Here is a 17538-nt window from a genome sequence, read left to right as displayed (position 1 = left end):
CAGTTGTAGCCACAGCTGCCCTGGGGCAGACTGACAGAAGCGAGGCTGCCATATCACGCCATCGGCCCCTCTGGCCAACACCAGTAGGCGGTAGGTGAAGTGTCTTGCCCAAAGACACAACGACCAAGACAGAGAGCAGGGGGATCGAACCGGCGACCTTCCGGTTATGACTGTTATGACTGATCACTTGCAAAGCAATGACATACATGACCTGCTTGATTGGCAGCTTCAGTTAACTGTGACAGACTAAGTTACACTGTGGAAACAACCACGGTCTAAGCTATATGCTTGATCTGGTAGGTGTCTCTGGTTGTACTGACTCCCAGTATTGCATCTTTGAGCGCTTCTGCTCCTGTCCTATTATGGAGGGATTATACTTGGTTCCTGTACTTTTGTAGACTGAATAAAGTTGCCCTTGAAAGTTAACAGGATCTGGCCAATATTGTGTAAGCAAATTAAACTCAATTGAAAACTTCCAGAAGTTTCTTATCACAAAACTTTGTTCTGCCCTGGGGTAGAACATTCAGCCTTTTCCAATCCAGGCTTCGTGCCACTCTGGTGTTCTTTCACTGCTTCTCATTTAGTACCTTTTGCCCTTGCTACTGTTGGGCATGTGTACGACCGGTCGTTCTACTTTCCCACTTTGGCTTACCATGCTGTAGCTATAAACGCTACATAAATTTAGATTGCGTTGTGCCCAAGACCAATCTTCCAAAGAGGTGGCGATAATTTATGAGGTTCAATTCATGGCACGAATACATCACCGCCACTTTATTACAACCCATCACAGGGACTGATTAAATTGATCTGCAGATTGGTGGACAGCAGCAGACACCTCATTCATCGAGGGAAAACACAAACTCAGTCAAAAGTTCCTTTGATGCCAGGTATGATGCAATAACTCTAGCCATTCAAACAGCAGATGACGACTTTCATACATGCATGAGCTTCTGTTTGGTGCATTATGGTGCATTCCCTGTATTTATTTTAGCAGCAAAGACATTTTTTCTGCCTCCCGTCTGTTCTTGTGTTTTCCCTCACCCTCCCTTCTTTTCTTTCTGTCTCTTTACCCACCTGCCAACTCAGACACACATAAACGCACACACACGCACACCTTTGCCTCACTAAAGCAGCAATGAAGATGTAAAAGAATGATCTTTGGCTGCGTTGGCTGGCAGATGTCTCTCTCTCATAGCCAGACCAAAAGATTATGTTAAAACCTCCAATTTAGTTCAGGTGCTGAACCCGCCAAAAAAGAAAAAAAAAATAGCCAGCCTCTTGTGGGGAAGAGCTTAGTAGGGAGGGAGAAAGGTAGGGACAAGACTGAGAATGAATCAGGGGAGGGGAGAGAGTAGCCGAACGCACAGACTGTGTGCAGCTACTACAAGTGAGAGTTCGAGAAGACGACTTGTCTTGGAGAGACAAAGACTGATAAACCCCATAAAGGAGCAGAGTCAATGAGAAAGATCGAGAGGCTGAGAAAAGTCAGAGAGGGATAGCCAGAGTGCTGTGGAGGAGAAAGGGGAGAAGTGTGTTTGTGTGTGATGTGTGTTTGAGGAGGGGGGTAAGCGCGACAGCCGGAGCGAGTGAAGCCGAGGAGCACACATTTCCAAAAGAACCCATCCTGGCAAATGGATCACAGTGCATCAGACAGCATCCATGCAGCTATGTGATTGATTGGCTAAGGTGGAAGTGAGCCTGGAGTGTGCCAGTCAGCTGACAGAAGGGTCTCAGGCTCGGGGAAGGGGGCTTCACTAATCCTCCCACTTTAGGTGAATTCTCCCACTCATTCGGCACTTGTCCAGAGGACTTTTTTCTGTACTGGAGAAAAGGAGAGCAGAGGAGCAGAGCGCAGGACGAGGTTTCAGTGTCACTTCAGTCATGTCAATGCTAATTGTCACCCAGCAGATCGATACCACCACCTCCAAAATGGTAAGGCTGAAGCTGCACTCATGCTGTAGTGTGCATACTGAAGAACTGTTGAGCTGGATCACTGAATGCGGCTGCAGCTTAGCATTTCTGAGTCCATGCCGCTTCTTTATTACTGCTATTTAAGCCCATGTGGTTTGCATGATGCTGTTTCACTAATCAGACTTTCAGACTTCCTGCTCTTTTGTCATTTTTTTAGCTTTGAATTGTTGCCAGTTTTCTGTCATTTACAAAAAAAAAAGAAGAAGAAAGATCACATTTAAAAGCATACTCACTGGCAGGGCTCTCATTTTAATGAAAAATATTAATCATTCTCTGGATTTCAAGCATGAATCTGGTCCGTTGTGTCAGTCGACATGAGCAACCCACTGGGTCAGACCACTGGACTGTGAGTGTTATATTGTCTGGGTACAATGACAGGATGACTGCATCATTGATGGCTAGTGCTGCCCCCCCCCCTCCCCAGGGCTCCCATTCATAACTCACTCACCATATTTCAAGGCTCCTGGGTTAAGGTGGAAGTTAAATCAGGCTCTCCGCCTGTCTCATAGTCACACTTGTCAAGTGACCCTGGGTTCAGTGGCTGCAACAACATTTTTTTCATGGGTTTAGGTGGATTGCTACACTCTGACAATCAACAGTTTAGTACCGGTAGCCACTAAATGCTTACATGCACTGCAGAGCGACACAAAAATCCAATAAACTGAGGAGAAGCTAGAGTAATATGTGGCTACGGTTAGATGTATTTGCATTTTTTAGACAGCTAAAGTCACCTCGAGTGGTGTGTGAGCAACTGTGGTCAGGTTGCAAATCTTTAATTAGCTTGAATAAAATATTAGTTTTCAAGAGCTGACAATTGTAGTGTTCACTAAATAATCTTACAACATGCACTCTTTATTTAAAGTGCATGGCAAGAAAGATGATGTGCAATAAAAAAAGAAAAAGCATTTGTAAGAGAACGTCAATTGGTCTGGGTCACTTGTTAAATTCCTACAATTTACAACAACACCTTTTTTTTTTTTTTTAAATCCCATATTTAGTCCCATATTCAGCGATTTATAGACCACACCATTTTGGGAAAGCAATTAAAGTCCATTTTTAAAAAGGATCCTGCAAACCAGAATCACCAGGCTGACTCAGAGTGTGAGGTGCATCACAGCTGGAGTGTCTCCTCTGACTCATAATAATGCAAATAAATAGCAAATAAATACACAACTATGTATAGCTACTAGCTAGAAACAGCTCTTCCAGGCTCCATTGGTAAAAAAGCATTTACAAAAGTAGGATTTTTAGATTATGGTTACAGAGAACAAACACAAAAAACAACAACTTTGTTAGATTGTTGCATTTATTTCCCACTGCTCCTTTTATATAATTAGCTCATTTCTGAAACTAATAGAATTGTTACTTTGAGAATTTTCAGATTGATCTATTATTATCATTATTATTATTACTATTATTATTATTATTGATAGTTTGTGTCGCGCACACTGTTAACTATAGGTGTAGGTGCTGGTTTATATTCAACACAGTAGATTTTGCCAGCCCAAAGCAGCAAAGTAGCTGCTTTTCTGAATTTTTGCTCATTTTGGCCATGGAAAAGTATTTTATTTTCAGTTTGAAAAAATGTAAAGAAACCCATCAATCGTTTCCTTCAGGCTGCATCCGGATTCATATCTTGACATGTTTCCCTCCCCATCCTCTCTCTGTCCTCTTAGACACCTGAATCCGCAGGTCTCAATGTGTTTCACCAACTAGTCATCACTAGCACACTTTAACATCAATATACTGAATCCAGTGCTCACCTTCCCCATGTCCCAGAGCCTGGTGGGGTCCAGCCCTTTGATACATGCAGATCAGATGATTTACAGCCCGTGAGCCTCAGCCAGGCCTGTCTGAGAGTTTTGATGTGCCAGATTTTAATACAGAGCTCCTTCATACCTCCCGAGGCAGACAACACATATCACTACTTCATGTGAAGATGTCTCATTTGCCAGCTAATGCATCTAATTCCAATCACTTTTTTTCCCAGTAAAATGGTTCCTATGAACTATTATCCCAAATGGAAATTTCTCACTTTAAAAGGCAGAAATGCTTCACTTGCTAAGTAAGAAGCAGGGGGAGGGGGGAGTGTGCAGCAGAGTGTGCTGTAATGACATTTTGGTAGAAATGTATAAATGTTATTAGAAAACACTTTTTGTGGTATGTGGCAGATTAGTTCTGTAAAAACGTGGGATATATTAGAAAAAAAAGCGAGACTCAGTATTGATTCTTTTGGAAATGACAGATGATTGACTGCAACGCAGCAAAGGCTGAAATATGAATAAGCGATTTTTTTCTGTGGACATTTGTCTCAGACGCAGCTCCTCTGTGGCATTTAAACCTTACTTCTCCTCAAACAAATCAATAATTACTTTAAATCCACGGGTTTTCTATATGTTTTTTTTAGTCATTCACACAACCTTTTCACTTTCTGAGCCAGAATACCAAACAAAAAAAAAGCTGAGTGGAGAAATGACTAATGTGGAATTGAATGTATTGATTTTTCTCTGCTAATTGAAGCCATGGTTAATGCATTCTGGCCAGTTCACTTGGCCTCCAGTCAAAATTGTGACTGAAATCCTCTAGTAAAACAAATTAAAAAGCCATCAGATAATGACAGCAGGTTGTTGTAGTAATAACAAAGCTTTTTCATGATCATGGATTTGAGGTTTGTGTGTGTGCGCGTGTATACTGTACGTGTGCGGCAAGTTCAAATGCTAAAAGTCTAGTTGGGACATATTTATTAGAACTTTTCATTCTTTCAGACCCCTTTGTTTTATCAAACCTTTCTTTCTTTCTTTCTTTCTTTCTTTCTTTCTTTCTTTCTTTCTTTCTTTCTTTCTTTCTTATTTGCACCATCCATTTTTATCCCATTTCTAAACACGTTCCTGGCTTCTGTACACCTCATGCAGATATAATTTGAGGGACATCTGGAGGTACAAATTAACAGAGGGCTTGGGCGTATGCTGTGCTGCAATAAGCAGTGCTTGCAGCAAAACAAAGAAAACAGGGAAGTCGAGTAGCTAGGCGCCTGACTTCTTACTGTAGATTAATACTGTTCATCTGGTAACACTTCTGTGGAAGCAACTGGTACAGTATTAAAATAAATTAATAAGCTGCAGCCCACACGGTGAACAGCTGAGCATTGTTAACAGAATTAAAACTGTACTGGAGATAACCAAAGTTTTAAAATATGTATGTGCCAGACAGAATTTGGACGAATGAATGAAAATGTGTTTTTGCCATACATAAAATTCATCCCAAAAATACATTTTGGAGCCACTTATTGCACATAACTGTTAAAAAATAGGTTTTAGCGATTATGATTTTATCTTAAAAACATCTATGTATAGTGTTGAAGAAACATCAGCTGAAGCTGAACTAGGGCTATGCTGTACTTTCGTGTAATACCAGTTTGATGGTGATGGTGCAGTGAATTAATGCAACCTTTATTAAACCTGTTTAGTAAAAACGGTTCCCTATATACAATGAAGACTTACAGTAAACAAGCTTTTTGAGGAAATGGGGATAAAAGCACACATCTCTAAACAGTTCAACGCATTCACAGGCAAACCACTGCCCCCTGCTGTTGAGATCTTATTGAAAAATAAATCATGGTATCTAATTGGACATAATTACTGTTGTTACAATTTATGACTATTTCGTTTTTAAATATTATCATATATTGTCACACATTGTCACCATGAAGAAACTGTGGTCTACTGTGTAAAACATATCTTCTCAGTCAGGAGACCAGTTGTTGTGTCTCATTTGAGTGTTTCTACCTTTGTTTGGAGCCCTGCATGCTGAAAAATGACAGTTAAGTATTCTCAGTCTGTTTAAATGGGATCCAAAGAAGTTGAGACCACGTGTCCATATGGGATGAGTTCAGTGGGATGCCCATTTCACAAATCACCATGCATGCTGACAACGACTGTTTGGCGGGGCGTGGTCTGTGGCGCTGCTGCAGGGGAGGCGGACACACCTGAACGGCATCAGCTCATCACACCTCCACTACATTTAGGTATGGACTGGGTCCTGAGTGAGGTTGTTGGTGTTTGTATGGGGCTGACAGCTGAGAAGGTGCAGCTGAGTTGGAAACGACAACCGAAATAAAGAACGATGCTGAAAAGTGTTGAAATGTGCTCGGGTTTGTTGTGCGTCTGTTAAAGTGGTGCCGAAACCCAGGACGGGAGCATGGCGAGACCACACCCCACCACAGACTGCTTTGACATAGCAGCAGTAATAGACACATCAGAAATGAAAACTGCATAATTTTATAGGAACTTAGTTGTAACTAAAAATCTGGAAAATAATTACAGTTACTGATGTTTTTAATAATTTAATTCAATTTTATTTATATAGCCTTAAATCACAACAACAGTCACTTCAAAGCGCTTAATATTGTAAAGTAAAGACCTCACAATAATACAGAGAAACCCCAACAATCAGATGAACCCCTATGAGACAGCACTTTGGCGACAGTGGGAAAGGAAAACTCCCTTTTAACAGGGAGAAACCTCCAGCAGAACCAGGCTCAGGGAGGAGCAACCATCTGTTGCCACCAGTTGGAGGTTAGGGCCAGGCCAGAAGACATGCTTTGCAAGAGAGCCAGAGATTAATAATAACTCATAATTAAATGCAGAGTCGTGTATAAACACAGAGAAACAAATTATGTACTGCAAATAGCTCATTCTTGAACCCAATGGCAACCAGTAACTCAACTAAAACTGTGACTTAACATAACACACTCAGTTTTATACATCACATAGCTTTAGCATCTAGATAACATCTAAAAAATTGTAATTATAACACACACCTTGTAATTTTTCTTTCTGGGATGGGTTACTCTATTGAAATGATAACAAAAGACATGCTAAGTGTCTTGGGAGTTGTAGGCCTAACACTGAAGCTGATGAAATGAGAAAAATCTGATCCAGACAAAAAAAGTTTTATTCATGTTTAATTTCAGTCAGTACTGAAAGTACTGTTAGATAACATAATAATTGTTAATTAGCATTATGAATTGACTCAGATGTTAAGAGTCAACTTCAGTTGAAAAGCAGCCCAATGCTCTTATCCATGATTGAAGCAGTCTTACTAATAACACCTTTATAAACCTTTTCAGTGTTACTGTAATCTTTTAAAGCTTATGTACATATTAGCTCTGTGGGTGGCTTAAGTAAAGGACTTAAAGAAAATTACAGTTTACACTTACAGTTCCTTCTATTCATGAAAATATAAGTACATATTTAGAAAAAAAAAATAGTTTGAATGTTGAAATTGTACTTACTAGCCCTTTAAGCAGCACAAAACAGAAACACTATTATAATGGTGATGGAAAGTTTTTAGGTTTTAGTTAATTATAGTTATTGTTTAGAATAATGCTTCTTCAAAAAGAGTCATGGATCATACAGTAGCTAGCAATAAATCCAGTACCAAGGCCTGGTACTGGATTTCTTTGTTTGGTTATTGCTGAGCTGCCAGAAAGATAAATCAGCCCTCAGCACACAGACTCTCTACTTGGACCACCATCTCCACCATACGTAAAATGATTCTGCTGGTCCTATTTGGGAAATGGGATCCAAGTCAACAGTGAAGCCTGAGATAACAAATGCATTTTTCCCCCCTCTTCCTCTCCAGCCCTGCATTTGCAGATTACCTTTGTGCCTCTTACACTTGATAGGCACTCATGTTTCACCCATCGTTACGGCTCACACCCGCTCACAGCTCCTGGCTCTTTTTCTATTTCCCCCCACTTCAGCACCTCCTTCCTGCTCATGCTGTCCCTCTAAATTTCCTGGGGACTTTATCTTGCCCATTTCAAATAGGATTTCGACTCAATTCGCCATGCTTCATGTCACTTTGCTGGCAAATCCACAGTTGATATAGACACATCATAAAAACTGCCGCATGAGCAAAATATGATTTGTCAAAACTTTTTTTTCTTTCCCCCCCTCCTCGTGTTATTTGTCATTTCCGAGATTTGTTTCTCCTTCCCAGTGCTCTGATTCGTCATGAGAGATTGCCGCCCCGGCGCTGGGGCAGATGGGGAGTGTCGATCAAAGAGCGATGTTGCCTTCGGATTGGTGTTGAGGCGAGTAGGTGGTTTCACAGCGGCAAGTGACAGCACCTATTAATTTGGCCATTTAATTTTAAGTCCAACAGCGTCAGGCTCCACCACCTTCAATCTCCCCCTGTCATTCAAAACAAGCCTCAAGCCAACAGTCACAAACACACACGTATACACACATTCCCCAACTAGCATGGAGAACACAAAAAAGGTTTTTAATCTAAAGCTGAAACTTCTGTGAGAATCCAAGAACCCAAGAAGAAGCCTTTAAATCAATCAGGCTTTTAACCTACCACATTTTAAACTGCAGCTGCTGCATCTTGGAGATACTTAGGGACAGATGCCGGGGTGCATTTTCAAATTGGGTTCCCTCATCGTCAGCTAGAGGTCCAACAGACCCGAATATCTTGGGTAATGACTACTGATCCTCTCTCTGTGAAGCTCAGGATTGGAGGTGGAGCTTTATGACAGTATCCTCAGTGAGAAATGGACTGCAACAATGAAATGTGACACCACCGTATAAATTCATGAGTTCTCGCTCTTTCTTTCTTCCGCACCTGAACTTTTGCTCCTGCTGTGAATGCCTGCTCCCGTCACACCATCAGCTGGGGGATTTTCTTTTCTTCTGACAAGGTCAAACGTGTCTCTTATTTGATACATACTTGGAAGACCTCGCCTTCTCTGTTTCAACGTTTCCAGCTAGATTGATTGCTCCAGTGCCATATCTGTGAATGTAATGAGAGCAGCACTGTATGACTCTATTCATTCTCATTCTTTTTTAAGTTCATCTTATCCTAATTTGTGCAAGTTGTGAGATTCAATTTTTAGAATGGATTCTTATCTAAGAAAGTGTCCCTAAGGCCCCCTTATCCCTAATGGATTGTCATTCTTATGGGTTCCTAGGGCAAAAATTTGAGGGTTAAACTTCACCTTTTAAATCATGAACTTTTAATACCTTCGACATTTATTCCCTTAGCATAAAAAAATTGATCTTTTGTATAATTCATGTTGCTTAAAGCTTGTCAGAATGATCGACCGCCTCCCTTGGCACACATTAATTGCTGTCTGGCAGTCCAGCAGCTGAAGATGTGCTGGCAGTGACACAGCTTTTGAAAATACTGTGGACGGCGACCCAACAACTCCCTCTGCCACCTTTACTGTGGCAGCTGCTTCTGCACTGCCTTCATTTTTATGATGGAGGAAAGGATTTAGAGAGTGCAGCCCTCCAGAGTAGTTCCAGTCCGGGGAGAGACATGTGGCCTGATAAGTATGGCTCTTGCACAGCAGCATGAAATGAGAAACTATCCATCATAAATCATGATGGCTGCTTGACAGAATGGGATGCTCCGGCAAATGAACTTGTGAGTGTGCTTGCAGTTTTTGAATGAAAGCAAAAATTGTCATATTGATGTTTTTCTTTCCTTAGGTAGCTGAGTGGCATTTATTTACTTTAAAAAATATAGAAATAAATATTTGAAATTAAGTTGCTCTTAGCCACTAGACAGTAGTGAATTCTTGGCACAGAAAGAATCCCCCCAACACTTACACATCTGGGAAGGTTGCATTTGTGATTGCAGTTTGTAGGTCTAATTTAAAAAGAAACAGAAGCTGCTAAGTTGTCTCTGTTCTGCTTGGTTATCAGGCAATATCGTTAGGAAAGGTGTATTTTTCAGTATAACTGACTTTTTTTTAGCTTCTCTCATCCTTTTAAAATCTTCAGTGTCCCGCTCAGCTAATGTCAGCCAGTCTTTGCCCACAAACAAAATACTCTGACTGGGATTAGAACATGCAACTCTGCCCTCTGCTGCCCAGATTTAGCGCTGATCTGCTCACAGCACTGCTGCATTTAGCTCTACATCCAGCAATGGGGAGGCCCAGAAATAATCCAATTTTGTCCATATATGATTTTAGTCAGTAAGTTAATCGGATACGAGGAAATAGCAGCGAGTCTAAGTCAGACCACAATGCCAGTCTGGAAAGTTTCTTTCCTTTCTTAATTGTATTAATAATTATGCTGAGGATGTTACTCAGCCCACCTTAACATTAACTGCATCAGTGCTCTCAGGATTTCCTGCTGTTTGACATATCTTGCTTCACAGGCTTTTTTCTCTTTTCTTCTCCTTCTGCTTAATCGCATCACAGTACCTAAAAATTGAATTCCATTTCTGGGTTGTCTGCCACAGTCTGAGATGGATTTGATGGGTTGAAACACATTTTTGGGGGGGTGGGCATGAGTCTGTACTGTGCAAGTTGGAAGCTGTGGCAGTGTGTGCCTGTCTAATCTTTTTTTAGGAAGTCATCTTAATTAAAGGGTAAACTTAAACAGATGTGGGCTGTTATATGTGAGGGGTGTTTGCAATTCATGTGGCGTTAAGCTTCTCCTTGAGGACTCGAGAACTTGAGAGGTAGTTGGGCTGTGGTGAGTGGATGAGTTAGTCTGTGTTTGGCAGAAATCCCAGCATGCTGAGCTTGTTGAATACACAGAGGGAGGTGTTCTGTATCCTGTGACTACTCACAAAACCAAATTAGATGACAGATTCCGGGTCTGTTGTATAAAATGAGTCTCCTCGAGCTGGCACAGCAAAAAAGAAGTGTGTCTTAGAGGCCAGTCAGCATCGCAAAGAAACTGTTTTGACTGCCTTTAGATGTTTTCCTTCTTGAAATTTAAAGTGTGTAATCGTTTACTTTAAAAGTGGCTCTTTTCTTCATTTCAAAACATTCAAAGTTGTTTTGTTTAAACAGATACACCGATAATTAAGCAATCATTTAATTCACGTCTTATGTAAAACAAAAGAAAAAAAAAAAGGAAAAAAAAGCCAAACATTTATCAGGTACAGCATCTCAGATGTGAGTGAAGATATAAGAAAGTAATAAACAAGACAGTGAGTGTCCTTAGGATTTGGATGACTGCTGAGATGACAGCAGACAATTTGAAGTGGTCCCTTTGGGCTCCTCGAAATTATACATCATTATTCTGTTAAAACAGGAAACCAACAGGCAGACGAGTCAGTAATAGAAATAATTAGCTTGATGTGTGATTTAATGGAGCTCCAGGCTTAAAATGCAAGTTTATTCTGTCTTAAAGGCGGTGACTTGTCTCATCTCTGTGTTTGCAGCTTGCATTTTGCAAGAAAACAGTATTTTTGTTGTTTAATAGGAAAGCAAATAAGCGTCTCTTGTCACCTGTCACCTGTCACCTGAAACACAGAGGGTGTAAACTAATATGGAAGATTGGGACCGCAGGAAATCTCACTGAGTGATATCAGAGAAACCAATCTTCCCATTTTATGCTCTATGAAAACCTGTCTCCTTGAAAATATGTCATGCCTGTCTGGGTCTTCTGCGCGGTGGTCCACATGAGGGCACTCTTGCTCTCTGCAAAGCAGCTCTGTAACCCAAATGGAGGCAAAGATTAAAAACAAAACAAACAACAACAAAAAAAACCCCCAACTATTAGATTTACTAGAACCTGATCTATGTGCCAAGTCAATCACCGCAAGTTTTCACCGCAAAACCTGCACTTTAATGTGTTAAGGTTGCTTTGTGTCGTTCGCAGCTGTTTTGCACACCACCTGGTGTCTGCGAATACTTGTAAGGCAAAGCCCCATCACTCCCTGGACGTTTATCAGCCGTCACCTTCTTTTCTACCACAAGGGAGGGAAAGAGAAGCGGGATATCAACCAGCCGAGGCTGGCTTCTCCCCTTTTTTTCGGGTCCGACCGGGGTGCTCGAGTCAGCCTCCTTGTATTTGCATCAGTTCGGGATCAAGTTGGGAAAGTGTGGGAACTGCGTTGCTGCAGGATCGTTGAGACCCGACCGGCGAGCCTGAAAGTACGTGCCATGCATCCTGAACACAGAGTGATATTTTTTTTTCTTTCTTTCAACTGAACCAGAGCGTCGTGTAATCGAATCACTCCAGCCATAGCGGATCGACCTGCTCGAACTTTTTTGTATATGTGTGTCCGCGCGCGCGCATTTATTGATTGAGAGCAGAGCCAAGTTATCCCTTCTTTATTTTATGACAAGCAGTCGACATGGCGTCACTGTATCAGAGATTGACCGGCAAGATCAACACGAACAAATCCTTCCCCAACCCTCCAGAGGCGAGCCACCTCCTCGGGCAAAGTGTGGAAGGGGAGAGTGCGGCGCAGAGCCAACGAACCCGGTTTCAGCAGCACGGCCGGCGCTGCGAGGACGAGGATGTAAGAAACTTAAACTGTAGTCACCTTTACTTGTCCTAATGCATTTTCTGACCACTTTCAGATAGTTACAGTGCCCTCTAAGACACACTAAGCGAGTTGGATATTGGCGTAATATATGGAATTTTGGCGCTAGTAAATCTCCCAGTCTGTTTAATGCCCTTCTGCTTGCTCTCCCCTTTTAAAGGCAGACTTGTCAAACTTACGTCATCCCCTCAATGGTTAGCTTATCTGTCAATAAATGACGCATCACTTACGTCTCTTGAAAAGCAACGTGCGTTCTCTGGCGCCTTCTGTTAACTTTATAAACCTTACAAATGGCTTCTTAGTGCTTTGACACCTCCGTTAGAGGTTGTCGAGTGTTGCTTATTTGTCTAGGGATGCTACTGTAACCCAAGTGTGCCTTACAATTAGATTAGAACTAATGTTTAAATCGTGACTTACAACAACACCCCCGCCCCCCAATCCTCCATGCTGATTGGTTTTATTGGGATCTGCGCTAATCATTATGTGTCTCCTAGCCGTTCTTCCAACCTTCTCCAAACATGTTCGCATTTTTTTTATTGTCGTTAAAAATCTTCAGTTCTGAAACTACATTTGTTTACCTAAGCTTATTTATTTGTGGGAGTGGTTTTTACAGACTCGTTTAGGTCGTCCAGGCTCTTTAAAATCTACTTTTGACCGTTTAAAGCGCCTGTCTGAGCCTGACGTGATGCCAAACATGAAAGTGGTGCTGTCCATGGTGCTGAAACTTGATCTTCCACTCGCTGCTGCCGCTCTCCGCAGTGCTGAGGGAATAAATCCACAGAGCAGGTTTAATGGGGCCACTTAGGTTTGTTTGTCTTAAATTTATTAAAATACAAACTAACAAAAAAACAAGCACAAAAAACACTATTTTTGTATTCTCGTAAACACACTTAAAAAAAAAATCTTTGCACTTAAAATTATAAATTTAACCGTGAACTGAGGTGGACCACATCACTGTTAAACAGATACAAAACATATAGTATGAAAATTATTCACATATTTTAGAAACATAAAGAAACATTTGATATTATTTTTCTTGATTTAAAAATTTAATTGTTTTCACATGAAACAAGTAAATAAAATGAACAAACAGGGGCACAAATATACTGCAAGTGGGTCAGTTTATTTAAAAAAAATAAAGTTTTATAAAACAAATATTGCCATTTAATAAAGGAGCTGATCTACTGTCACAAAAAGATGTGGTTAAAAATGGTACTTTATTGCTAATTTTCTAAAACTTATACCCTTTTAGAATAAGAATTAAAATAAAGCAGCTGCGGTCAGGTGGCAAAAGTAAAGCTGTTAATGGAGAATCCACAATTTGTCAAAAAGCAATTTGCCAAAAATAAAAGTGAATCTATTAAAAGACAAAGAAGGACATACTTTAGTCTAGAGTTGTGGATGGTTTGAAGATCTTCAGACTTTGAAATCAAGGTTAGTCCAGATTGTAGAGTTAAATCTTATGTTTGCTTTAATGGCTGAAATCTTGACAACATTGTTTTGTTTTGATTTTTAGTTAAACTGAAAATACAAAAATGTTTTCACTTTCTTTTAGTGATACTTTCTTGCCTGATAAATTTCTAGTTATTCCCCCTGTCTAACTGTATGTCAACTGCAGGATACAACCTATACACCATCATAAGCCCAATTTGGAATATGGCTGCATCAGAGTTAGTGGTGCTATAAGATAGTTATAAAAACAGAACTTTTCTGTTTTCTTTTCTTTCAACAAATCTGTCTGGCCTGTGTACTCATCGCTCAACCCTGGTATTTGAAATGAAATTAGCTTAATCAATGTTGAGGTGGTAAAACATGCAAGGTGGTAAAATTTATTTATTTATTTTTACTCTAAGGTGAATATAAAGAAGCATGCCTTTAATCCCCATGTATTTGAGATATGGCTAACTTTGAAGATGGAGAGATTTGGTCTGTTAAACAATGAAACCAACTAAGTGCCTGTTAGGTTTTGGTATATTTAGTTTTGGAACTTTCACATTGGAATTATACATACGCATGTACAGATTGGTGACAAAGAGTATAAGTTGTGTTAGTACGGTGCTGGGTTGTGACATGCCACCAGAACAGCTTCATTGCCCCTCAGCACTGATTCTAAAAGTCTCTGAAAGTACTAGAGAGAAACTCATTTGGTGTTTTGAAGTTGCCGAATAAGTTGGTATCAATCTGCATATGATCCATGTCGTGTTCATGCTGATCAAGTCATTTAGTGACCCCCTATTTCCTGTGCATAGAGAGAGATACTGTCATCCTGGGTAAGATCACTTCACTCAGGGCAGAAATATTTATTATAGGTGATTACTCAGAATGCCCAGCTAACCTTCCCACTACAATATAGAGCCACTGGTTCCAGCTCCACTTTATGCAGGGGTCTGGATCAAGCTTTTTTTTTTTTTTTGGTGTGTTTCTATTGTTTTTCAATTTTATCCAGCTAACTGTCTTGCTGCAGACTCTAATGTTGTAGAGGTGCAGGAGGTAAAACGGTGGTTGAGCTTTGCATGAATATAACATGAGGTTGATTTATTGACTGGTGGTCATGTCTTTATGTTTGTTGGTGCAGGGAACTCGAACATGATCTGAAATCAATATAAACAGTGATGTATAGTCCATATATATCCACCTGAGAGCATGCTGTGTGATACTGCAGAAGAAAGAATTCTGAATACAGGCCTGTTCAGTGATCGTGGCAGGGGGGAAAAAGAGTGTTTTCACTGGTTCAGTTTTTAAGTGCTCCTACTATTTAAACTCATATCTAAACAGTACTCTTATATTGCTTCTGACTAGAGCACATTTTGAATGTCAGTCCAAGCTTTGGCGTCTCTCCAGCTGCGTGGCCTTAATAAGTGAGTCTGGTGGAGGTGACATTTACATCATGCTGTGTGTGGATGAGAACTAAAGCCCACTGGGATGAAGAGCTCATCCAGTGACTCGGGCTCCCCACAGCGCCACCACACAGCTCAGCCCTGCCACTTCAAAACTTTACCCAGCATTTTCTCCTCCTCTGCTGCTCCACCCTTACACTGCACTTTCTGTGTGACTCTTTTTATACTGGCTTAAATTTGAGCCCAGTACCTACGAGGGAAGCCTTGCATTGTGGAATTTGCATGTTCTTCTCATGCTTGTGTGGCTTCTTTCCTGGGTACTTTCATTTCTTCCCACAGTCCAAAGACAGACTGGCAACCTGTCCGTGCTGTACCCCACGTTTCACACTATGACAGCCAGATTATGCTCCAACATCACTGCTCATCCTGAATTGGATGTCACATAAATCCACTGGATTGAAATAAACAAGGCACTTTAAAAGTAGCATCCAATAAATCAAGTACCATATCCAGTGCAGTGTTTTAGAGTGAATATATTTTGTTGTCTTCCGCCACTATGATGAGAGAATTTTTAGCTACTATGGTATTATAATGTGAGAAGATATTTTTTTAGCCCTCGTACATGCTGCATGATAGATTATAGATAGACAGATACTGTATAAATGAGACACGCTAGATTTATGACAGAATTAGTTCATAGTTGTGGTACTACAGCCACTAATTATTACCAACAGAATTATTGAATCACAATATTATCATATTAGATTGCTTATATATACTCCTAGTTGTATAATAAGTTGCTGATCAGTGTTTGTTCTCACTATGAGGACTCCATACATAGGAATTAGTCTCCCTCACAGAGACAATGCATTTAAACAACTCATTATCGCTTTTGTTTGGCATGAGCTTGACTTACTCTCTACTGTGGGCTAAATCCTTCTCTGTCAATATATTTGATAGTGATCTTAGTCTGAAATCCCCTCTGATAACGATTGCAGGCTGGTGGAACAACTCATTACAATCTAATCAAACATGTTTGGGTTTTTTTCTCCTCGCAAAGCTTTCTCTATGCAAGCCTATGCTATCTGCAATATGCCCTCGGGATATATACGGGAGATCAGTTTTAATGTTGAAGTAACTTCAACTGTCATCTGCTAATACTCAGCAGATATCAACTATGGAAAAGCAGAAATATGAAAAGTTCAATCTTCCAGTGTTGTGTAGCCTTTCACCCTCTGTTAGTCCAGTGGAAGCCTGATTACATGCAAAGCCTTTGGGTTCCTAATTGATCCTATTTCAGCCTCATTAATTAGATATGTCCTCCAATGGCATTTAAACCTGCAAAAAGTAGAAATGGATCTTTGTGTTTTTCTATCAAAGTCTCATCCTTGTGGTGTGATTTTGTTTTTTTCCTCAGCAGGCCCCATTACACAAGTAAACACCTCGTCTTTGTTTGCCCGTGTCCACTACAATCAGCACAATCGTAATGAGACTCGAGAGAGATCTGGCGAAGATTCAGACCTCTAGCAAACCGAGACATGCGGGCGTTTTTGTGTGATATATGTGTGAGTGTTGGGAGGCACACAGTCCCACAGTTCTACTTTTTTTACCCTCTCCTAACTCATCTCACTTGTTCTGCCGTCTAATGGCTTTGCGCCTGCACTTTGCATTAAGAGGGATGAGGAGGGGGGAGAAGGGATAAATCCACAACTGCACATTAACACACACACACACACCAGTTCTCTCCCCCTTTCTTTATCTCTCTGTAAAACACACACACGCACATGCGGACAAAATGAGGATATTTTTCAGGGTATGGATTATGAGACAGCCGATCCCTGAAATGCCCTTTTAATAAGCTGGCCAATATCAGATTTCATTTTTACGATAACACGAATAATAATGATGAAAACCAGTAAAAAATGAAGCAGTAAATATACTCTGTATCAAAGAATGGGCTTTTTATATCTTTTTTTCTCACCGTGTCAGCAGATGCGCAGGTTACTTTGGAGTATAATAGTTCTCTAAATAAGTCATGGGAATCATTTTTCCCCACAGTGGGCAAACAGATTCAGTTTATTTTTTACACTACCATTCTCATAATTGTAATCTTTTCTATATTGCTTTGAATCCAGCATATTCATGACTGTGATTAGGCTTCTCTCATGTTATCTAAATCCCTTGCTACTATGTTAAATCCTGCAGCATGTCATATTTTTGACTATCTTCAAACTCTGACAATACTGTTTACTGTATATTAAATGATGAATTTGAACAAACAAAACCCTGTGTCCGATTTGGTTAGGTATATATTTCACAAAGTACATTTGTGTAGGTCATGGTATGTTAATAGAAGCAGCATGGATGCTTATTTGATAAAGCTCACTTGGACCAGTACTCAGTTACTGATAATCTATTTGATATTGTACTG

At 40.4% G+C, this 17538-nt stretch overlaps 1 protein-coding gene across 4 annotated transcripts in view; it reads left to right on the top strand.

Moving 5' to 3' along the window:
* The window catches only part of LOC102306992 (dipeptidyl aminopeptidase-like protein 6), a 250136-nt gene that overhangs the window by 62355 nt on the left and 170243 nt on the right, over positions 1-17538 (top strand). The window contains exon 1 of one of the 4 annotated variants that reach the window (XM_042223100.1): positions 109-1932. The exons of 2 other annotated variants lie outside the window; for them this stretch is intronic. In XM_042223100.1, coding sequence (XP_042079034.1) covers positions 1882-1932 — 51 coding nt within the window. In that variant the 5' untranslated portion in view covers positions 109-1881. Of the gene's footprint in view, positions 1-108; positions 1933-7327; positions 12247-17538 lie in introns of those variants that run through there. One more of the 4 variants, XM_005943673.3, reaches the window with a different exon arrangement.

Source organism: Haplochromis burtoni, unplaced genomic scaffold (genome assembly GCF_018398535.1).
Source record: "Haplochromis burtoni strain Fernald_Lab_line unplaced genomic scaffold, NCSU_Asbu1 Contig_101, whole genome shotgun sequence".
NCBI classification, from domain to species: domain Eukaryota; kingdom Metazoa; phylum Chordata; class Actinopteri; order Cichliformes; family Cichlidae; genus Haplochromis; species Haplochromis burtoni.
The sequence above is the reverse complement of the archived record's forward strand: the minus strand, read 5'-3'. Positions and strand labels throughout refer to the sequence as shown.